This window comes from Osmerus mordax, chromosome 10, assembly GCF_038355195.1.
Source record: "Osmerus mordax isolate fOsmMor3 chromosome 10, fOsmMor3.pri, whole genome shotgun sequence".
In the NCBI taxonomy this organism is placed as follows: Eukaryota; Metazoa; Chordata; class Actinopteri; order Osmeriformes; family Osmeridae; genus Osmerus; species Osmerus mordax.
The window spans coordinates 11,204,565-11,229,131 of record NC_090059.1 but is presented as its reverse complement, the minus strand read 5'-3'; the positions used below and the strand labels follow the sequence as shown (position 1 = coordinate 11,229,131).

At 45.6% G+C, this 24,567-nt stretch overlaps 1 protein-coding gene across 1 annotated transcript; it reads left to right on the top strand.

Annotated features, from left to right (window-relative positions):
• The first annotated feature begins 37 nt into the window (after positions 1–37).
• stxbp4 (syntaxin binding protein 4) lies at positions 38–21,753 on the top strand. The gene is made up of 22 exons (XM_067244797.1): positions 38–93; positions 2,501–2,574; positions 3,366–3,461; positions 3,684–3,753; positions 4,016–4,090; positions 5,312–5,397; positions 5,610–5,769; positions 6,081–6,213; positions 6,522–6,628; positions 6,718–6,970; positions 7,090–7,171; positions 8,121–8,185; positions 8,785–8,881; positions 9,167–9,288; positions 9,787–9,876; positions 9,995–10,060; positions 11,976–12,152; positions 12,570–12,692; positions 12,903–12,952; positions 14,820–14,950; positions 20,880–20,937; positions 21,642–21,753. Exons 1-22 carry the CDS (start codon positions 38–40, stop codon positions 21,751–21,753), a joined length of 2,283 nt encoding a protein of 760 aa, XP_067100898.1.
• Positions 21,754–24,567: the final 2,814 nt, after the last annotated feature.

The following is a 24,567-nucleotide window of genomic DNA, read 5'->3' as shown; positions in this document are numbered from 1 at the left end:
CCTGCATGTGAGTGTTGTATCCATCTCTGTCCGTGAGATGCCATTTCTCCCTCAGGAGGCAGAGCGTTTCGATGGACTTTCTCTTCTCTACTGGTATGTCCTCCCTCTCTTTGTGTTCTTTCTTCACTTTCATCTCATTTTCTTCCTTGTTGTGTGTGAGTCAGTAGTTTACCATCGTTTTGATCTGACTGGATATCTGTAGTGCAGTATTCAGTGTGGAACGTTGGTTGCAGTTGGTCCCAGACTAACTGTGGTTGCCATGTGTAAGCAACACATTTAGTGTATATTATCAGGTTTGAGACACATCTATTACAGAAACCGTTGGGTGATAATAACAAGACAAGAAATCCTAACTAGATTCCCATTTCTAAATGTGAGTCTGCTCATATACTTTGTGGTCAGGTAAACACAGGCTATATGGTACAAAGTAAATACAGGGCAGAGTACTGCTTTAGTTACCTAAGTCAGGACCACAGAGTTACAATGACAGCCTTCAGCTGTAAGTACTATAACTGCCATGTCTATACCTTGAATGAATAAAACTGGCATGTCCTGCATACCACATTGCCACATTACCATGTAATTGTGTTTTCCGTTCGGTCTGTTCTCTTATGAGAGACCCGGGCTGCTAAGACAGATTAGCTAGCGATTAAGTGATCAGTTTAATTGTTTCCTTGTGTCATAGTTAATGTACTCTCCTAACGTTGGTGGATAAGTTGCTGTCCTCCGCTGACCTTATACCCATGAGGAATAAACAACTAATCCGTGTCTGTGATGGGCACAGTCAATTTACGGTCAAATAAGTAGGCTGTACCTGGCTGTACAATTCCCAGAGCAAAGAAAACATTTTGTAAATGCAGTCAAGGGTCAGGATAGGATGATGTGACAGGGTGCCATGAGTCCAGCTCTAGTTGTGTACAAGATGATCTGATATCCTTGCCTGCAAACTGTCTCTCACACAACGACTGTACAGAAATTCTGTTCACACTGAGTAGAAAGTGTGAGGGCAGGAGAGGACAGGTGAGGAGAGGACAGAACAGAGGGCGACAGAACACATCAGAACCCAGCGGAGCAGGGCAGAGCATGCTATGAGCCGCCTGTGTCTGTGTCCCTGCCCAGTGAACCAGCATAGCTGTTGTCAGGTTGTGGTAGCTGGCCTAGTTAGAGAGTACGCCTGCTCCTGTCAGTCAGAGGGATTATAATCAGACAGGCCAGTCCTCTCCACACTCTCCTGTTCCTCGCTAAGAACACAGAGATCTCGCTTCAAAACCTTGTTTTTTCCGTGTATATTAACCTATTGCCAGATGCTGTGCCTAAACTCCAAAACTTGGAATTTGGAACTAGGACAATAGATTTCCCAATATTTCTTATTGTCGCTTTGTCTGTCAAATCAAATATTAAAATTTCTATATTTAATAACATTTGTTATATCATATCTATGGATAAGCCCTGGGACACAGCTAATAGTATGACACATTCTCTTACATCAATTAACCTCATAATACAATGAGCACTTCCGACCTCGTATAATGATTGGTTAAGAGCCATGGTATATTTGTGATGCGTCAATCGTATCAAGCCTCTTTTCAGTTTCAATTACCTTATGACAGCGCAACAAATGAGCTACACTAGATTGCTGTGCCTTATGTTCTGATATACCAACCCATGGGTTATTTGTGAACCTTCTCTAGAGTTATTGCGTCACCGTCTTACCTTTCATTTGAGTCTTTTTGATAGATCACAATCCACATAACTGGACCAAAGTGGACACACACTCATAGAAAATCCAGTTGAGTGTTATTGCTGTTATACACTAAGGAGAAGATATCTTTGGACAGTACTGTAGGCCAAGGAAGAATAATGTTTTATTAAGTTACAGACTCACACACAAGCATAAACATTGATTTTTACTTCACTCATTCCAAATGAGTGAAGTAAAAATCCCTCCCTCCCTCCCTCTTTCTCCCTCTCTCTCTAACACACACACACACACACACACACACACAAACACACATATACACACACACATACACAAAGTGAACTCTGGCTGGTCAGTGTTGCCAGTCCGGTCAGACTGAGTTGTCCACATGTACCTCTGAGATTAAAACTGGGACTCAGCACACAGTCAGGTATGACTTTGTAGTTCATGTCTGGTTTACAGTCACAGACGTTTTTTCTTCCTGCTGACTGTTGTTGTGAGGTTGGAAAATTGCCGGTTTAGCTAAGGTCAAGTTGGAACAGTGACAGAAACATGGGGACACAGTATAAACAAAGGAATAAACAAAATCCTGGCCTGATTAGATTATTTCTTTGCTGAATCCTGAGAAAGAAGGTCATATGACGAGAGCCTAAAGAGAGCCCTCTCTCTGCATCCCACAGGGGAGGAGGGTTTATACCCTTCATAAAAACGGAGGGATAAACAGAGGGATGAAACAGAGGAATGTTAAAGAGGGATGTACTGTACGAGATAGATGACAGCGGACTTGTGTGTGTGTTTCAGGACCATCATGGGGCCTCAGGGCATCAACCGAGCCGTGCAAAGACTGGAGTTCTTTGACTGCAAGAAGGGACTTGGTCTGTATTACTGATCTAAACACGTTCTCTTTATCCACCCGTCCATCCGTCCATCCGTCCATCCGTCTGTTTCTCTGTCTGTCTGTCTGTCTGTCTGTCTGTCTGTCTGTCTGTCTGTCTGCCGTCTGTCTGTTTGTCTGTATGTAAAAGGGAGTCAGGTGGCTGAGCGGTGAGGGAATCGGGCTAGTAATCCGAAGGTTGCCAGTTCGATTCCCGGTCATGCCAACTGACGTTGTGTCCTTGGGCAAGGCACTTCACCCTGCTTGCCTCGGGGGAATGTCCCTGTATTTACTGTAAGTCGCTCTGGATAAGAGCGTCTGCTAAATGATTAAATGTAAATGTATCTGTCTGCCGTCTGCTTGTTTGTCTGTTGGTTTGTTTGTTTGTCTGTCTGCCTTTCTATCTGTAAAGCAACACCTGTATCTATATATACCAACAGAATAATCCTATATCTCCATCCCAGTAATCCTAATCTAATCTATAGCTATGTCTACAACCCACAGGAACCCTACCTACAACGCTCTATTGATGTGCCTATAACTCTATGTACTGATATACTGATAAATCTATATACCTGTAATCTTTAGATATGTAACCCTACATCTGTTTCCCCTGTAATCCTATCTATGTAGCCACATACTTGTATACTGTATGAATATACATCTGCCTCCAGAAACATGGCAGGAGTTGACAAGTTCAACAGTCCTTTGAGAGGTGTGAAAGTGACCTGAGGCTAGCTGCTTATTAAGCTCCTTCACTATCAGAATAACTGTCTACTGCTTCCTTTATAGGGGTGAAGATTATCGGAGGTTACCGGGAGGTTACCGGGGAGGAATTTGGCCTCTTCATCAAACGAGTGGTAGCTGGTGGCTTGGCTGCTCAGGATGGTAACTGCTGTGAATATTTTAGTTATTTTTTCTTTGTTTTTGGTTTGTTCAAATATGAATGATGATGATGTGAAAAATCTCTCTCTCTCTCTCTCTCTCTCTCTCTCTCTCTCTCTCTCTCTCTCTCTCTCTCTCTCTCTCTCTCTCTCTCTCTCTCTCTCTCTCTCTCTCTCTCTCTCTCTCTCTCTCTCTCTCCTTTCTCTACCTTCATCTATGTTCTAGGGCGGCTTAAGGCAGGTGACCTAATTTTGCAAGTCAATAATAACAATTTGGTTGGCGTAACTAATGACAGGTAGGTCAATTGTCCACAGTGCTAGAGATGACATGGCTTGTTTATTTACATTTGAAATGAACTCAGTATATTTTCTGATTACACTAAGCAAAGTGATGCATCCCAACAAGTTACAGTAACGATTTACTAAACGGACAGCATGTCCATATCAGTGCTTTATTTCAGTTTCAGTCTTCACTGCAGGGAGTGTTCTTAGAGTTGAGACAGGACTGTGGTCTGGCCCAAGTGTGCTACTACAAACTGCTATTTTGTGATCCAATAGGGCAGTGGAGATACTTCGCTCTGCTTCAGCCTCCAATCACATGTCCCTTTTGGTCGCCAGGGATGATGAGTCCAGGTAACCAATATATAACATTTCCCTATTTTTGTTACGTGATTGCTACGGCAGTAAACTCAGATTTCTGTACAGGTGTATCGTTTTCGTTTCTTCCTCGGTTAATTTGGACCCCAGTGCCTCTCCGTGTAGCCCTGAATGACAACAGGAAGCACTGGACATAACAAAGAGTTAGCTCATGAATCAATGTTGTCCTGCTTACTGTAATGGGCCTAATCTGATTAGCAGCTAATGCTAATGAGCCGTTTGATTGCTTTCGATATAAATCTAAAAAGAATACTAGGACTGTAAGAACATTACAGTATTTATGGTGTTAAAGTAGTAGCCAGGAGAGGATGAGCGAGAGGATGAGAAGGATTCCAGGAGAGAGAGAGAACAAGAGATGACAAGAGTTAGAAAGAGACAGAAACAGAACTGTTTGTGGTGTATTGGTTCACATGGGAAAATAGAAAACGTGTCACATTGTTCACAGTTCTTCCTGTCCTGCTGATGATAATGATGTAAACAGACCTGTCACTCTGCTGCCTCTAGAATTTTGCCTGTCAGTGACGTTATACCCCCAGCCAGATGCACAGTGACACAATAGGGACAGCAGTCTAGTTGTCCACAGGCTGCACTGCGCCCTGAGATAAACTTGTCGGCCAGCTAAGTGCTGCCAACAACAGCATTATGAGTCATGTCGACCTAGGTTCAGATAACTTACAGCAAAGTCTTAGAGAGGAATCTAAGGTAAAGTCAAAGAGTGAGTGAGTGAGTGAGTGAGTGGGTGAGTGAGTGAGACTGAATGAGTTATAAAAAGTGAGCCAGTGCACAAGAGAGTGAGTGAGCGTGTGAGTGTGGAACTGTCTAACTGACTCATTGACTCACTGACACAGGGGGACTGAGGGGACTCCTAACTGGTTATTCAGGGCAGACAGTTTATGCAACGGTGACATGAAGCCAGGTGAGCAGACCAAGGCCCCGTCTGAGACAGTGTGTCTGGATCAGCTGTCTGCAGGATCAGCCATCTCATCTACTTAAATTAAGATCATCCTCCGTCAGCAGCTAACACAACAGGGAGCCCGTAATGGACATTGGGCTTTAGGCGTTTTGCCACGCTATTGTAAATACAACCAGTGAATGTTTGTGTCCATTGGAGGGAGACAAAGATCCATCGCACAGTTTCACCAGGACTTTCCTGCCTGTGTGTGTGTGTGTGTGTGTGTGTTTGTGTGTGTGTTTCAGGAAGGAGTTCCTGGAGCTGATGGAGAAGTATGGCTCCAGCAGCAGTGCGGGATCAGGGAGGATCTCTCCAACCCAGACCTCCACAGGTTAGCACAGCTGCTCAAACGCCCACACTGATAGAATCTCATTATATTACTAACGAGTGGACCTCCGGACATGTCCCGTGCTGCTGATAATACGTTCTGTTGAAGGTGTTGATAACGGCTTCATAACATGTACGGCCATTTGAATGAACTCAATAAACTTGCATTCCCCTTCCACCCGTCTCTCCGTTTCCCTCCTCTCCCTCTTTCCTCAGGCAAGACGACAGACACAGCCTCCTCCTCCTCCTCCTCCAGATCCACAAGCCCTCAACTTCTTAGCCCCAAGGAGGCAGGGCTCCCTGCTCCCCCCTACAACAGCAGCCCCCCCTACACCACCTCCTCCTTCACCGTACACGCACAGACGCACGCCTTCAGGTGAGTCCAGGGGGTCCGAGCCGTCTTCCTCCGTGCTGTGGTCCACAGAAGGCTTGTGCAGGCCAGACAGGGTTCCCCATAGCTAGACTAGAGATGCTTTTAGAGTCCAAACTCTAAAATAACAAGTATGGGGATTACACCTGGCTGAACTGCTCAGATACACAGCCTCTCTGTCTACAGACTAGAGGCAGAGGCAGGAGATTAGGGCAGTCTCAAATCCAGCGCAGCATCATTGTGTTATTAATCATGTACAGTGTGCCTGGGCCCTCCATGTCAACCTATTTTTTTTCTCTCTCTATCTCTCTCCCTAGTGACAGCGTCATTCAGTTGATATGCGTCTCCAAGGGAACAGGCCTGGGACTTGTCATCAAGGGTGGAGCCAACCGAGCCGAGGGACCAATGGTGTTCATTCAGGAAATGGTGGTGGGAGGAGACTGCCAGAGGGTGACTATCTGATACGTTCACTACTGACAGAGCTTTAATCCAATTGGTTAATTCCTCACAGCGTTTTGTCAGGTCTAACACTGTTCAGTCTGGGGGGCTTAGATGGTTCTCAGGGGTCTCCTAATTATGCCTGATGAAACAGGCAGCAGCACTGTTAGTAACAGTAAGAGTGATTGTATATCAGCATTAGCATTAGGAGTGGTCAAATAAGTAACAGCACCTGCAGCATTAGCGGTGTTTTGTATAGTAGAACCGCTCCAAAACACGCAAGCCTGTGGACTGAGCCTGTTCTCTATGGCCCCCTGCAGGACGGGAGACTGATGGCAGGAGACCAGCTGGTGTCAGTCAACAAAGAGTCCCTTATTGGAGTGACGTACGAGGAGGCCAGGAGCATTATCACACGCACCAAACTCAGGTGCGCTGGAGCACAGCCTCTGCGTCCTCAGTACAAGCAGTGTTAGAAGATGAAAAAAGACCTAATAGATGCCGTGTGTGTGTGTGTAGACCAGACCCCACAGTGGAGATAGCCTTCATCAGAAGGAGGTCTTCATCAAGCTCCAGCAGTGGTCCACAGAGCCCTGTCTCCAACCAGGCCCCCCCCAGTGGAGCTGTGCCCCAGGCCAGGCCTCCGGCCCCCAGCACGCTGCCTTCTACGGCCCCCCTGCCCCCCCAGGCCCCCCCGGCCTCCTTGATCCCCAGGGTCACCGCCAACCTCAACCCTGACTGCCAGACTCTGCCTTCAGTCAACATCAGTCAGGTTGGACACACGAACGTATGTACGCGTGTGCACACACACACACACACACACACACACACACACACACACACACACACACATAAAACAGGCTCATGTTTAAATTGTGTTCATGCCTGCAGGTACGGGTGGTTCCTGTGAGAAAGGAGCAGACACCTATCCCCTCCCCACCTGAGAGTGCCACCGTCACAGACGCCAAAGCGGGTGAGAGATCTGGTGTGTGTGTGTGACCATGTCTCTCTCTGTCGGCCTGCTCTCTCGCTCAGCGCCCGCTAATCACCGCCTGTGCCCTGTTGTGTCTGTGCTAGGGGAAACACAACACATATCTGAACATCATGTTCCTACTGGTTTGACCTTTACATACGCCTACACATAGGCACAATCGAGCGTCCAAACAGGTTGGAAGCACACACAGACACACAAATGACAGATAGCAGTCAAATGAATGTGTGTCATTTTACCCTGTGGCCTTATCTGTCTCTGAACAGTTAGAAGCGTCACATCATAAAGTCAGTCACGCAAACACACACGCATGCACACACACTTACACACTCACATACCCGGCCGCTCTAATGACAGAGTAGCATCTCACGCAGCCATCCATCTCTGATCAGCAAATGTCTTTTGTTAAAACCCACACACGCACACACACACACACACACACACACACACACACACACACACACACACACACACACACACACACACACACACACACACACAGACACACACACACAGACACACACACACACACACACACACACACACACACACACACACACACACACACACACACACACACACACACACACAGACACAGTAGAGACACGGAAGGAAACAGCCCTGTGCTCTGAAGGGTTGGATGCTGATCAGGTTTGCTGGTAGCTGAGTGCGTCAGAAAGCCGATTGGGTGGAGCGAGAGACAGATGGCGAGTGGCGTGCTGCCTGGGGAGGACAAGTGGGAGATCTGTAGCAGGGAAGCTGTGGTCACATCCTTTCTGCCAGGCTCTCAAACAACCAGCCAGAGTGTCAGTCAGTCAGTCAGTAGCATGAGTGTTTGTCTGTGTACATACTCTGTGTATGTGTGTGCGTCTATGTGTTGCTCACTCATCTGCATGTTGACCTGTGTCTCCTTTCCCTGAAACCCCATCAGGAAGTCAGGAATCCTCACACAGGAAGTGCTCCAGCAGCCGCCTCAAACTGGAAAGACTGGAGCAGGTCAGCAGTGTGTGTGTGTGTGGGTGTGTGTGTGGCGTGTGTGTGTGGGGAGGTGGTGTGTGTGAATGGTGAATACTGTGGCTTGAAAACCTGTGTGCAAAGAAGGCAATTCTAGAAAATACCAGAAACATCAGCATGCTAGTTGGTATCAGTTGGTTCCCAGCATATTGGGACATTGTTTTACAAAGGTCATTGGGATGTAATGATGTAATGATGTCTCCACAGATCAACTGTTCAATAAGCTATTACGACTGGCCTAACATTTGTTCCAAGCTAATCAAATAGCTGTGTGTTCCCATTTTTGAGTATCTGTTCCTCTATTAGGGTGTGTTTTTGGATTATGGTGTGTGTTTGATTTATGGTATGTGTGTCTGTGTGTACGTATGTATGTGTGTGAGTGTCTCTGCCCACATGTAGCTGCCAAAGTCTTCTGCCTACATTCCCACGGCATTCTGTTCCAATCAATACACAGCATTCACATCCAGTCTCAGTCACGCTAGGGGTGGTAAATGTGTGTGTGTTTGTTGATGTGCCTCCACTGTGTGTGTGTGTGTGTTGATGTGCCTCCGCTGTGGGTGTGTGTGTGGGTGTGTGGACAGGCTCTGGATGCACTTGGCCTGAAGCCCACAGACGTGCAGAGTCAGATGCTGAAGGCCAGGCTACAGACAGACCCAGCTGGAACGGTGGCCCACGCTGGTAAGACTCCACCTCACTCCCTCCATGCTTCCATCTCTCCATCTCTCCGTTTTGCCATTCCTCCATTTCTCTGTCCCATCATCCTTCCATCCCGGCACCCCTCTATATTTCTGCATCTCTACCCGTTTTTTCAATCCATCTATATCTCTATCTATCCTGACACCATTTGCCAAAACGACCAGCCTCCTACTTGAATCTGTGCCCAAACATTCTTTAACTCTATTTGATATGTTCTCCTCGTGTGTGTTTGTGTGTTGGTATATATGTGTGTGTGTGTGTATGCAGACTTTGAGAGCCTCACCAGGGAGTTGTTTAATCTCCAGTGGGAGGAGTCAGGTACGGGGCCAGGATCAAGGTTCAATTCAGATGACCTATCCAGTCTACTGGAGTCACCTAGAAACCCGCAGGTAAGTCACAGGGCTCTACAGATCGGTGATCTTTTTTTTATTTCATTAATTTAAATCTAATTTAACCAGTCAAGGATACTTGATATCTTCTGTCTTGAGCACTGGACACGAGAGCAGTAGCAACATCTAATGTGATGCCCTCATGTGACAACAATATGTAGTGAGTCTAAGGATGGTTGTTATTTTGTGTAAGTGATGGCAGTATCAATCTGTTGATTTAGCAGGTTAATAACCTTTGATAGTTTTAGTTAAGTTGGTGCAGTTCTATGGGCATATGTGAAGGCCCCAGTTTCATTTACATTTAGTCGTTTAGCAGACGCTCTTATCCAGAGCGACTTACAGTAAGTACAGGGACATTCTCCCCGTTTCATTGCATATAATCTTTTGCTTTTTTTTATTTGGTTAAATATATTGGTTTTATAATGTGCTTTATGCTGCTAGTCATGCAGAAAGAGCAAACCTCTGTCTGTTTGTGTGTGTGTTTGTGCGTGTGTAAAGCCATCACTTTCAGATTCTGATGACCTGGAGGAGATGGAGAGACTGAGGAAAGACCACATTGAGGCCCTGAGGGAGATTAAGAGACTGCAGGTATACTGACTCTGGTCCACAGACCCTGCTGTAACTGGTCTCTGACTATTTACTATTTACTGTGTGTGTGTGTGTGTGTGTGTGTGTGTGTGTGTGTGTATGTGCCATGTGTCCCCAGGACCAGGTGGCTGAGTCACTAAAACTGAGACAGCAGATGCAGCAGGAGTTCACCAAGGTCCAACAGGTCAGTTACCTCTCCTTAAAGACGCAGTACTGCCTTTCAGACGGCCGCCTGGCCCAGTGTTGGTCAAGCTGCGAAATAGATGTGGTTTGGGGTGGAAAGTCTGGAAATTGTACATCCACTAGGAGGAGCTCTTCACACGCACACACACACTGATGTCCAACCCTGTGAATAGAAGAAGTTCTTAGCAATACACACCATTGCAAAGTGATATATTTTCAAAGATCAGTCCTATAGGAACACTTTACTATGCAGTCCAAGTACTGTCCTCTGAAACTATAGAGTGTGTTGAAAGCTCTGAGCAGCTCTGCGTTTGTGTATGTATGTGCACTCTGGTGTGTGTGTGTGTGTGGGGGGGAGGGAGGGAGGGAGAGGCATAGCTGATGTGTAGGCCTGCTCTGAGGGGTGAGAGGGCTCATGGTAAAAGTGAGGCTGCGGTTCCAAAATAGTTCTATGCTGTGTTGAGTCAGAATCACAGTCTAAATCTCTCCTCCGCTCCTCGTCCCCCTGCCTGAGTTGAAAGGAGAGTTACATAAACCACACACATCAATATCCAGGTACAGATGTAGACCACATTTGAACCACATGGCCTTGTGAGAAAGTGACTACACTGTTTTGACGTTTCATGTATGTATTTTGAGTATTGATGTACCTATGCACTTTTTGTAAAGCTCTCTCTTGTAAGTTGCTTTGGATAAAAGTGTCTGCTAAATGAATAAATGTAAATGTAAATGTATGGAATCTAAATCAGCACCGCATAAACTTTGAGGTCAGTTAAGAGCTCCACCACTAGTGGAAGCCTGGGCCTGCTGCATCAGCTGACATGCGTCTCTGACAGTTGGGTAAGATGCCGTCACCAGGTGTGGTATCCCATCCATCATGTGTCGTTAACATGTCCGCTGTGTCAGTCTCTCGTGTGAGCTGAGACCGTGAGGCGTGTCTGAGCGTGACAGACCCAGCCACACCCAGCAACAAGCAGCGCTGTCTGAAAAGCAGAAAATACCTGCTGGATTCTTAAGCTTCCATTGCTGTCAAAAGCAAAACAGAATTTAGCAAAGACTGTGGGACAAAGGGGAAGTCTCTTGTTAGGGCAATCATTTATCAACTGGCTGTTTGCACGGCATAAAGTCAGCCAAATGCTCCTTCAGGCTGAATCAGGTTTTTAAGAATCCCCATGTCAATTCCCATTATGACATTGAGCACTAGAAATACAATGTCATAAATGTATTTCGCAGAAGCTTTTGTCCAAAGCAACATACAGGTGGGGATCTGAACCTGGGATCTGAATCTTAACCTGCAGTCAAACGCTCTAACCACTGAGCTACACCTAGACAAGATGTCCCAAGAAAATCCTCCTCCTGAGCTTTGCAGCAAGTTATGAGTTTGTGCTCTCCACTATGTGCTCAATGCAGACTGACTCAGTAAGCCAGGAGTGATCAGCTCAGACACTAGAGCATGCTACAATGACTCAGCATGACCATGGGCCTTCACTCTTCCCTACTGCTGGGCCATGACCCTGATGAGCAGTGACAGAGCAGAAGGCTAAATCCAGACTTGAAGGGGCACACCAAAACATGGAGCTCATGGTTCAAGGTTACTCATTATTCAGTTACTAGTTTTGCTACTTAACTAGGTTTGGAGAAAGATAACGTTGCAGCCAAAACTCTTCAAATCAACATTCCTGTTCTTTGCGAAAGAAATGCTGAGGACATAATGCTGCCTACCCCACCACTTTCACACTGCACAGTCTTGGTTGTGCCCTTTAAAATTTCATGCAAGGTGAAACTAGTGATTAGATTCATTCTCAGATACAATGGTGAGTGTTTCTTTGTTCAGGTGTTCATCCGTTTGAATCCAGTGACAAAGATAAGTCATTTGGTCTTAGTCACTTCTCTGTCCTCCTCTCGTCTCCTTGTAGGATATGAAGGCTGGAGCAGAGGAGAGCCGTGCCCTGCGGAGCCGGGTCCACCTGGCGGAGGCAGCCCAGAAGCAGGCTCGGGGGATGGAGATGGACTATGAGGAGGTGGTCCATCTCTTGGAGGCTGAGATTGCCGAGCTGAAGGCCCAGAGAGGAGGACAGCCAGCCCAGTCCAAGGTCAAGGATACCTTCCCTCTCCTCTGGTCTCCGGGTGTTTCCTGGTCTTGGTAGAATCCACTCCAGGTTTTCCCTTCCCCAGCATAAGTAGGTCAATGTGTGCTGTATTTTATTCAGTAAAGGGTTGCTGAGCAAGTACTTTAATGTGATGTCATTGACATCAGACAAACAGTTTTTTAATTATGTATAAATATGACAAGCAACACTACAAGTCACTCCATCCGTATGACTTACTATCTGGCCCTTAGCTCATGCTGGACAGCTGCCAAGCCCGTTGGATTTGGCAACGTCTGAATCCTCCCCCTACCATCTCAAACTACCACCAATGATACTATTATCGAGTCATCAGATGCTGAAAGAAACAATTTAGCTTTAGAAGAATCAGGTGAACAAACTGTGACCTTTAACTTCTTTTAGGAACAGGAAGAGACAGAGGAGCTGAGAAAGCGAGTGGCTGTCCTGGAGTGTCAGCTACGGAAGAGCGAAGGGTCCAAAAAGGGCTTTGAGGTGTCCACCAATAAACTGCTCAAGTTTGTGGAGGTACGTAGCTTGCTGTAGTTCTAAACCTCATGCTGCTACACTAATTATCACTGACCAATAATGCAACAGATAAGGATGAGATGTTGCCATTAAAACAACCTCAGTAATATAATAGATATTTCATTGCTGAGTTGCTGTTGCAGTCTGTAACTTAGTTGAACCTCAGGAAGTAACAGTCTTCTCTCCTGACTCACACTCTCCTCCACTCAGGCTGCTCATGAGTTCCTCCAGGAGAACCAAGGGCCTGTGAAAAGCTACAGGTGAACACACACACACACACACACACACACACACACACACACACACCCTCTTATTCCTGTCCTGATTGTACCTTTATGGTAACTTTGATCTTTCTCTCTCAGAGAGAGTAATCGAAGGCACTGTGTTTGGGTCTTATGAAGTGAAGGATTCATTCACAAGGCTGCAGCTAATGGCCTGAGAGACATAGATACTTAAAGTGTTGCTTTTAGCAGCATGTATTTTCGAAGCTTACGTGAAGGCAGTGCTCCCAGGCCATCCTGCCTGCTTTCCCTGGACTGTAGAGGAACAGCGCGCCTCTTTTTGTCTCTCTCTCTCTCGCCGTTTCTCTCTCGCACACAGCTTCTTTCCCTCTATCTCTCATCATCTGTCTCACTCGCTCTCTCTCTCTCTCTCTCCGTCCGTCTGTCTCTTTCTCTCCCTCCATCCATTCGTTCATTTCTCTCTCCATCCGTCTGTCTCTGACAAACTCTGCATGTCTCTTACATTTACATTTAGTCATTTAGCAGACGCTCTTATCCAGAGCGACTTACAGTAAGTACAGGGACATTCTCCCCGAGGCAAGTAGGGTGAAGTGCCTTTCCCAAGGACACACCGTCAATTTGCACGTCCGGGAATCGAACCAACAACCTTCTGATTAATAGCCCGACTCCCTAACCGCTCAGCCATCTGACTCCCCAGCCATCTGACTCTTCTCGGATGGTAGTCATTCCATCTTGCTATAGTGTACTAATCAGTGTGTGCCAATCCTAAAAACCTCCTGTTGTTACCCTTTGTGTGTGTGTGTGTGGGTCTTGGTGTCCTTGTGTGTGTCTTGACCCACACGCTCAGTGGGAGTTCAGCCTGTGGGTCTATAATGAGGGACCCTGCAGACTGCACTGCCTATTAGCCAAGTCTTGCTCTGTCCCTCAGAACCTCCTACCCCTAGCACACACACATACACACACAGACAGACATTCATACACAAATACATATATACACACAAACTACCCTGACACAGCTAAAGCCCTGCATGATCCTTAATGAGGACAGGATTAAGGCTTGTTACTGTGACCCTTTTGCACTGGACTGGTTATGAAACCTCCAGCTTCCTCCTTATGACTGAGACACCAATTCGGGCTGTGGTTAAAGAAACAGGACCAGGGCACCTGTAGTTAAAAAGCATCTCGGAGCCCAGAGTCTGTCTGCTTGGGTAATGCAGCTGTTTCTGGGTCAGAGATGGGGAGATAGGATGTGTGACCTGGTGTGCAATTAGCCTCCTTTATGAAACACATGGTCAGTGCAACGGTAACACCTGTGCTACAGTCAGTTGTCAGAGTGGTTCTAAAGCGCATTATTCCGTTTCTTTGGGTATCCCTCACTGCCCATACCCCCCGGCTCGACCCCCCACCTAGAGCACACCCTCCCCCCAACCCACAGGACAGTGGGACACTAGAGTTGTTAAACCTGAATGTCTCCCATTCAAGATTTTCACTGTTCTGTCTGCCATTGTTTGGGTATGTGGGGCATCGTGGAACTAGGTTGACCACTTGATGAGTACAGCATGGTTGTGTGTGGCACGAAAGTGACGTCCACTCCATAATGTTCCTGGAAATACAGACCTACAGCACTCACACTCAGATAAAGGGAATTCATTACACATCCCGCTCATCACAGTTCCAGCACCATCTCCATCATTCATACTTAATATGGACCTTGACGTAGGAAGAAGATGGTTCTAACATACCGTCTCAATGCAATAATTGATTTGGGGTGTTAGACCCAGAGTTATCTTTAGGAGGTATGGAGAGGGTATGGGGCTTAGGGGTTAGGGGTCTAGGTCAGGGTTCCAGCTGGTTGAACATGTCTTGGCCTGTCCTCTCTCTGCAGCTCTGGGGACGTGAAGGCAGGGTCGTCTCAGGGCGCTCGCCACGTGAAGAAGTCTCCTTGGACGGCCGCCACGCTGGCGGTGGAGGCTAAAGAACTGACACGCACAGTTAGAGCTATTCTGGAGGTGGACTGTAAGTGAGCTATCCTCTTCTCCTCGCATGCCGGCATGTGTCGTCCCTTTCTGTAAACGCTCTGGCCCTGGTACTGCATGCACAGCCAACCAACCAATCAACCAACAGACCCACCAACCAACAGACCAACCAGCCAACCAGTTGAACAACAAGCCAACTGCCCAATAAAACGACCAACAAACCAACAGCTGTCCAGTAGTAGTTCTATTGGAGCTGTAGCAGGACTGTCCGTCTATCTGTAGACTGGGTTTGGATCTCTAAGTATGTGCAGCTGTCGCCTTTAGGGTTGCATCTGACCCCCCTCTCTCCACTTCGACCTGTAGACGCCTCAAGGTAGCTCTCTGTTCTGTAGGTGTATGCATCAATGTCCAAAAACACCTCTACCAGTACTAGACGCCATCATTGTTCTGTTGATCAGAAAGTGTCTAAACAGGAAGTCAGACTGAGCAGTAAGGACTCCATGGATGATCTGCAGTTGAAGTTCAGCGTTTAACCTTTAACCCCTATAGGGTCTACTCTTACCTCCTGACCTCTCAGAAGTCTCAGCTAACCCTAACCACTTTGGCCCAAATACAACAAAGTCATGTATTGTCATTAGTCAAGTCAGTGGAGAGCTGCTCTCTGACCTCATTGATCAGTGGAGTGTCCCTAGCTGCCTATTAGTCAATGGAACGTCCTTGACTGCCCTAATTGGTCAGTGGATTGACCCTGTATCTCCCTAGTCCTGGTGATTCACAGCCGAAGATTTAAAAGGAAAATTATTTTGTATAGTTAGTTGGATCGTTGATCTTTAAGACTACAAGCCTGTTATGTTTTGCCATTGCTTCAGTACAGTATATATAATATATTTTGTATATTATATTATGTTTACCGTATTTTTGTATGATGTAGTCTTTAATATCAAAGTGTTTAAATTTTAATAGCAATTGACACCAGGTGGGATTATAATGCCCTGTAAGAAGCAATTTAGCTTATCAGAGTGTAATGCGTTAAGAAAGTAGGTCAATCTTATATCAGGCTTTCTAAAGTGTGTGTGTGTGTGTGTTTGCACTGAGTGTAATCTCTCTATAGTCAGTGTTGCCTAGATACGGTGTTCTACTTACAGAAAATCATTTTACCTGAGCTGTTTCCCAGATGCTTGGTTTTCTTTGTTGATGTGCATGATTGCACATATGTGCACGCTCACACATATTATAATACAGACAGATACACACAAACACACACACATTCATATACACACACGTACACACGTACACACACACACACTGCAGGGTATATGGAGATGGTGGTGTGTAACGTCACCCTGAGCATGTCAACAGTTGTAATAATATCATAAACATAACATGGTACATACAAACACAATGCCATACTTTAACAACACAATCTACATTATTATAACCAGATGCATAGTCACAACCTTGTACACCCAACACACAACCCAAACATGGGTCAAAATGTATTGTCTCCTATGTGTTTAATAGTGAAGCTCTGCTACAGATAGGGAGGCTTAGGGTTCAGATATGAGCCAGACATTTAGCTTTGCTTCAAAAGAGCATGTTGCATTTTTATACCAAGCTTCACAAAATAATCAGATTCTATAAGATACGAAATTTGCCTTAATCAGATCAACTCGAAGCAGTTTCATGTGTAGTCAACAATAATCAACACATCATATTATCAATAAATATTATATCAATACGACCAACACATAACCAATCTTTAGATTAGTTACAGAAATCCATAAGATGTACATTTTATTGATTGACGATCTTGTTGTTCGTCTAAACATTTGTTGTAAGAGCTAAAAAAGAGCATAATGAAACAAAGTGCATATCTGGCCATGACTGTGAGTGTGTCCATTTGACTGTGTGTGGATACACATCTATTGTGTTCAGGTTCATGGTATTGAAACTTTTGCTCTGTGTTCTAAATGAACCAATCCAGAGTTGTATAGAATGCTAATAAAATCCTCCCTCTACAGTGGCCTAAACTCTATGTGCTCTTCCTCTGCTGAACAAGAACACTCCTGGCATCACTCTGCAGGGTTCTCTATCCTGATCTTCTCTTCATACAGAGACAGACAGAGAGAAAGAGACAGAGAGAGATTGAGAGAGAGGAAATGTAAATTGAGAGACTGTGTGTGTGTGTGTGTGTAAATGCAGTATATACAGTAGGTTCCAAAATGACTGGCTCCCCTTGGCAAAGATGAGTAAAAAAATGAGAACAATCCGACCTTCAATTGAAGTAGTAGTGAAAAAAGTCTGTGATCAAGATTTTTCTTTTTATTGAAACCATGTGTGCCACAATTGTTGGCACCCCTACATTTAATGCTTTGTACAACCTCCCTTTGCCAATAAAACAGCATTAAGTCAGCATGAAGGTTGTTGAATACAGACCAAGAAATCTGAGGCGCAACACTTTTTACTCATCTTTGCCAAGGGGTTGCAGTCATTTTGGAGCCTACTGTATACCCACGCTGAATGTAACATTATAACATGTCTTTCAGACCAAGCAGCATGTGAGGACACATCTGTCTGTGTGTTTTAGCTTGCAGTATAATGTCGCAGGGTGTGCATGTCTTCGTGTTTCGTAGGACTGTAGGACAGTATGAAGGGGCTCAGTCATACAGCTGGAGTGGGTTGGTGTGGGTGTCCTCCACGTGAGGGATGGATTTCTGGAGGCTCTTGGGGGCTGGGGGGGGGGGGGGTAGATGAAGAGGGACAGAATTTAGATACACACACACACACACAGACATGTGCATGACAGTCAGTGATCTGGTGTCCCTTGACCTGGTCAGAAATACAATCCAACAACATGCTGTAACAACATAGGTCAATATATAACTGTTCTTAAGTCTGTCCATATCCTTTCCAGGTCTGATATAACCACGTGGGGTTTAATATAATACAGTTCTTTCATACTGTAAATAGAGTTCTACTTGGGTTGTCTTAATTGTTAGCCGGTCCAAATCTCCCCTGTGCTGATTGTCTCTATGGATACGAGCCTCTGCTAAATGAATACATTATTATTACAATGGCACAGTATTTATCATCAAGGTTTATTTAAAGAAAAGAGAGTATTGAGCATAACCCTCTTCAGCGCTTCATGGTGTTACATCACTATGGTAACATGGTACAGGATTACCAGTGTCCAGGTTCGTGTCGGCAGTACTGTAGGTGCTCTAACCCACTAGTTTCCCAGGAGAAACACACACTTTCATGAACAACAAAAGGTCTCTTCTTGTCCTTTACCAAATATTGAGTTGACCAAATTTGATTGTTCAAACTGACAGTTAGCCCACTGCTTTTTCATGTAGCTTCCCTGCAGCGTTCAACCAATAAACATCACATCAACTAGTTCACATTGGATTGGGTGAACTGTGTATGTACAGTCCTGTTGTTCTCATTACATCTAACGAACCCTGCTGACCTCAATAGATTGGATTAAGGTTTCACTGAGTGTTGACAGATTGCCACACACGGATGCACAACAAGGATCTTCCATCAATAATTTCCTTTGCCCTTCTTCTTCCCCCTCCCCCTCCTTCATCGCTTCCTCTCCTCCTCCCCTTCTGTGTCTCTGTGATGTCATAGTGTCTTAAGCAGCTTTCATGCCTCATTTCTCAGTACCACCAGACTCAAGCCTATTGGCCCAGAACAAAGCATTGATTGAGCCCCGTGGTTCACGTGGCTGAACCCCCCTCACAGAGCCCCCTGAGGCCAGGTACAGGCCCCCTCTCAGGGGATGAGGGTCCACACTCCCCTGGTCCTCTCTTGACTTCCTGCATCATACTGTATGCTGGGTGGCATCCCAGATTGTCCCGGCATGTTTCTTATCTAGCAAGCTGAGGAGACACCCTCTCATTCCTTCCAAATGTGTCTCATTCATCATGTGTAGTCAGGAAGGGAAAGTGCCTGAGCATCCAAGCTATATTTTATTCTCTTCACTCTTTAGCAAACCATCAGTCAGCCAGTTGCTGCTCTGCTGTTGGCTGTTCATCAAAGTTTTACAGACATGTTTTAGAAGAGCTGACACGCAATCACTTGTCATTCTGGCCTCCCTTGTCAACATTTCTTTGAGGATTTTCAGTTCAAGTTCAAGTATTCTATTGTCAGATGCACAGAACAACACAGGGTCAGACTGGGCACTGAAATTCTTTGGACAAGACAACGCAAAGCAACCTGGCATAACATAACATATAAGTACTCAAAACATAGGTAACACCTATGATAAGCTAACATATAATATAATAAACCTCCTAAATATACAAAATAATAAACAATAAAGTATACTAAACCTATAATACACATAATATCCTATACTAACCTTATAACCTATACTGACCTAGAGACAAGAAGGGTACAATTAGTGCAATATTGCTGATAGTGCAACCAGTAGCTGAACGTGCAACCAGTAGCTGAAGAGACAGTGTGTAAAGTGACTAGTGTGAGTGTCGACAGTGTATCGATGTCCATATCAATGTTCATTCAGAAGCTTGATGGCCCTTGGAAAGAAACTGTAGTCCAGTCTGCGTGTGTGAGACTGAATGCTTCGGTATTGCCTGCCAGAAGGCAACGGGGTAAAAAGACTGAAAGATGGGTGGTAACAGTCTCCTAGAATCCTGCGAGCTTTCTTAAGGCATCGTGTGTGGTAGGTGTCCTGTAGGGCAGGGAGCTTCCTGCCGATGATGAACTCAGCAGACCGGACCACACTACATAGAACCTTGCGGTCCCTGTCTGTGCAGCTCCCATACCACACTGGGATGCTTTGACCACCTTGTCCGTGTGAGCAGACCAGGTGAGATGTATTGGTGATCAGTGTGAATGAGGTGCAGTCACCAATTCTTACCACCTGTGGCCTCTCCGTCAGGAAGTTGAAGATCCAGGAAGTTGAAGATCCAAGGATGTGAAACCCAATCTGAAATCTCCACACAATGCACCCTCGTACTATTGATCCAAACTCAAGGATCTCTCTCTGTGAGATCATGTTGCTTTGTCACAAAGGTGAGAACTCTATGTCGAGTTTTCAGAGACAGTCTTCTTGACATAGAACTGCAATACCCAGGTCCGGCTTGACAGACACACTCCGAAAAGCTGCATTCTCAGATCTCACAGCATAGACAAAATGACAGCACAGCAGTATGAGTTACCTTCTGTACCTTCTGTACATTAACAGGAGCACCGGCTGATATAATCACATGCGTTTACATGATATGTATTCCAGAGTATGTGAGGGGTCCCCCCCACCCCCTCTATTTGTCATACATTTGCATCCGCCAAACAGAAGCTGTCCTTCTAGTATGTCTGTTTCTACATCTGTGGACAAATCCTTTAGCCTCATCACCTGTCAGCAGAAGCGGGCAGAGTTACACACCACACAACGGTTCCTTTTCTTCTCAAGAGTTTAAAGCTGGGCTCAGATTTCGCCTTGGTAGCCCTTCAGGGCATCTTATGAATTTCACACACTGTCTTTGTCAAAGTATAGGGTTCTAACAAGAGGATATAAAGTAGCCTCTAATGGAGATCAGTGCCTCTTTTTATTCACGCTGACAAAACAAGGTCAAGAGACATGATACGGGCGTGGAGTTTTTTCTGTCAACCAGGGAGCCTGTCCTGTTGTTATGGGTGTGACGGCCACCTCTGAATAACCATCAGCCCTTCAAACTCACACCTTCATACACTGCCCTTCTGCAGCATCGCATATCCAGACTTTTAGCAGAATAGCTAATGAAAACGGGTCGTTTCTTGAGATGGTCATTTGTGATCGTACTATGAGTCAAAACACCCTAGATTGAGCCTGGTGAAGTGGCAAGTCAGGTTGGAAGCACACTGTGAAGCTAAACTGATGCAGGTCTCCTGTCACCAGACCTCCAGTAGTAGTGTGTGGATCAGGCCAGCTGACTGTGTCCTCCTCCATGTTCTCTCCTCAGGTCTGCCGTATGGATGGGAGGAAGCCTACACTGCAGATGGAGTCAAATACTTCATCAAGTAAGACACCACTCCCAGGGGAAGATCTGGGATTGAAATTGTCTTGGGACAAGGATTTGGACTAGAGTACTTTCACTGGATTAATCTGGATATTTTGATTCAATGAAATGATCAGATTATAACAATGGGAGATAAATAGCTGCCCTTGTGTAATTAATCATGATATATCCTTTACATTTAGTCATTTAGCAGGATCATTGTGTGAAGTGCCATTTAAATGTTATCATGCATTCCACCCACACCCCCTCGACAGCTTAGCATCCAACCCATTGGTTAAAAAAAGTTTCCAAAGCACTCACACCCTTTGTAAGACCTGAGAGGAGGATTACACCACCTCCACTTAGCATCAACATCCACTCTAGGCAGAGTGCCCCGTGGTCGATAAAAGATGTTGGAAACTAAGTGCTTCTGGTACTGACTGCAGTGTTAAGTATTGTGATGATGTGTTCTTGGAGTGAATTACTGGGCTCAAACTAGTCTAAATAGATGGAGCTTTCCAATAGCCTCCACAGTTTGGCACCATAGCCCTGGATACAAAATAGACCAGCTAGACCAGTTAGACCAGCTAGACCAGGCCATTCTCCAGACCAGCTAGACCAGGCCATTCTCCAGACCAGCTAGACCAGGCCATTCTCCCTAGAATTATTCAGGCTACAAAAAATCGTGAAACTAATTGATTCATCCTGCTTTGTGTTTGATTATAGTCATGTGACCCAGACAACGTCGTGGACCCACCCTGTGACCAGTGCAGTGGGCGGAGCTGACAGAGAACCAGGGGGGCATGTAGTGGACACACCAATAGAAACGGAGACATAAGGTGGTGTATTAGCCTAATCTGACATCAAACATCACGCTGCGAGAAGACTGACAGGTCTTGAACATTCTGACAGAAGTATGTTAGAAAGATGAGGAGGCAGAGAAGGGTTGTGGAGGAGGAGGCTTTTCATGAAGACCAACCCTGTAGGTCTGATTGAACAGTAGACCAGGATACACAGAACACACCTGTCCAGATAACATGCATGCCATTCTCCTCTCCCCTCAGTTCCTCACCGCAATAACTCAAACAAAGCTCCAGTGCTCGCTTTGGCCTCTGAAGTCACGGACCTCAGAACAATGTTTGTGTTTGTCTCCAGAGCAGGGCAGCTGGGTCTGAGAATGGCAACAAAATCCTTTGCTGGTACCTTTGTTTGCTACTGTGAAACTGCATCTTTTAACAATGTTTCCCAACTCTGATTGGGCGTCTCTCAGTCAGAGCAGAGCTGGGCTGGCTGCTGGAGAGCTGAGACAAACCTGCTTTGTGTTTCCCACCCCCTCCCTTAGCTACAAGCCCTTGAAGGACAATTAACAACAATACATGACAGATTTCACAGGATAGTTTAACCCTACGGTTAGTAAGATAATGTGTAACAGTAATGTGTAATACAAAGTAGTAAAATAACAAAATAGGCATATTATTCAAATGTGCAGGAACAGATTTGTGTTGATATGGAATAAGGCTGAGGAAAGCAAACTCCCTCTCTCAAGAAACTACTGGAGACTTCCAGTATCGTTACCCCAGTAAGCACCTTACCTTTCAGCTCTCAGTGTTCTTGAAGTATATGATAACTTTTCTGTAACATGCCTGGTTTGGTTTCTGGTCAACACTCCAGTGTTCTACTGTACTATATACTGTATACCCTTGCTAGCCTGTACCCTGCCTCATGGCCTAGCTGCCTCTCCTCCTGGCCTGTACCCTGCCTCATGGCCTAGCTGCCTCTCCTCCTGGCCTGTACCCTGCCTCATGGCCTAGCTACCTCTCCTCCTGGCCTGTACCCTGCCTCATGGACTAGCTACCTCTCCTCCTGGCCTGTACCCTGCCTCATGGACTAGCTACCTCTCCTCCTGGCCTGTACCCTGCCTCATAGTCTAGCTGCCTCTCCTCCTGGCCTGTACCCTGCCTCATAGCCTAGCTACCTCTCCTCCTGGCCTGTACCCTGCCTCATGGCCTAGCTACCTCTCCTCCTGGCCTGTACCCTGCCTCATGGACTAGCTACCTCTCCTCCTGGCCTGTACCCTGCCTCATGGACTAGCTACCTCTCCTCCTGGCCTGTACCCTGCCTCATAGTCTAGCTGCCTCTCCTCCTGGCCTGTACCCTGCCTCATAGCCTAGCTGCCTCTCCTCCTGGCCTAGCTGGTATGTAGATTTTAATCATTAAGCAGATGCTTTTATCCAAAGCAACTTACAAATACCTGCCTCAACAATCATAGCAGTTCATGGATGTTAATCTGTAAGGGACCTTTCTTTCCCATTTATCTTGGAGTTAAAAGCAATCAACGTGGGTTATTCATGTTATTGAAGATAACCAAATAAAACGTTTCCTGGGGCTGGTGTGTACATTGGAAAAAATGTAATGTGTGTCTGTGTATGTGTGCTCCCAATAAGGCTGAATGTTATTTATAGCATATGTGTGTGGCCTATGCGTACAGTTCAAGCCAACAGCCACCCTGCCTACAGCTGAACGTATTGATTTTCCCTCTGTAGCAAGTGTGGTTAAATATATCTCCTTCTGTTGGAAACACTAACTGCATCATGCAGACACACCACCATGTCAACACACCAATGGATAAACAGACATACCTTTAAGACTGTCAAGAGCTGTATGGGTGTGTGGTTAAAAAGTTGCATTACATTTCTCCTGCCTTTCCTAGTCTAGGCTGTTCAAGCTCACCTTCCTGCTCGAGCTGCTCTCCAACCTCACACATCAGGTTTTGCTTAACGGAAGAATCCACTTAAACACCACTGCTGTACGTGCTTGTGTGGGTTTGTGAAAAAGAAAATGGCTAAATACTGTATATCTGCAAACAAACTTGCTTGCTCAGATGTTAATGTACTCTATCACAGGTAGATGAAATGTTGGTCCGTCACTACCAGGCCAGTCAGTCACTGTCTGCCTACATTACAGTCTATCAGACTGGTTGGATGAGGGTGAACTGAATTCAGAGCAGGATAAAGATCACACACAACACACCTGCTAATTTAGGTCAGCCGCACTCATGTTGATCACATACTAAGCCTCTTATTGACAACATAGAAGGAAAACACTCACTTCACATCAATGAGGGTATTTGGAGTTTGGAGGAGAAGAGTGAAGATCTTATTGTCTGACCAGTTTATTTACATTTTATGGAGGACTGCGGGCCTTCTAGTCTTGAGGCAATGTCTACCTAGGTCTGTGTTGAGAAGTCATGAACAAGAGACCAGGAGCCTTGTGACAAGTCAACCTGTAGGAGATTTGTTGCTGCTAAAATGTGGAACTGGAAATGCATACTGTATTACATTGAGACGTCAGGAGAAAACAGCTAGTAATGTATGCGGTACAGGCTGGCATCGCCCACTCACTGATCCCAGTATTCTATCCAGAGGAGCATGATTGAGGGAGCACTGTCCTACTTTTCACAGTAAAGGTCGTCACAACACCGCTGTGCTTTAGCAACCGCTGTTGCCAAGGAAGTTTTACTCAGAGGCAGATAGGGCTTACAGAGATAGCAGATGAGTTCTAGCAGCAGGTTTTAAAAAATTGTATTATTACTTTTACAAACGTCATCAGTAGCACTAGTACTCACACATTTAAACGGTACTCACATCAGAAT

Bases quoted from the DNA above. Each gene is read 5' to 3' on its own strand.
- stxbp4 (XM_067244797.1), top strand. From the start codon at position 38: ATGCCATTTCTCCCTCAGGAGGCAGAGCGTTTCGATGGACTTTCTCTT. The intron at 3,462-3,683 runs GTAACTGCTGTG...TCTATGTTCTAG, and splicing joins TGGCTTGGCTGCTCAGGATG to GGCGGCTTAAGGCAGGTGAC. The intron at 12,153-12,569 runs GTCAAGGATACC...AACTTCTTTTAG, and splicing joins GACAGCCAGCCCAGTCCAAG to GAACAGGAAGAGACAGAGGA.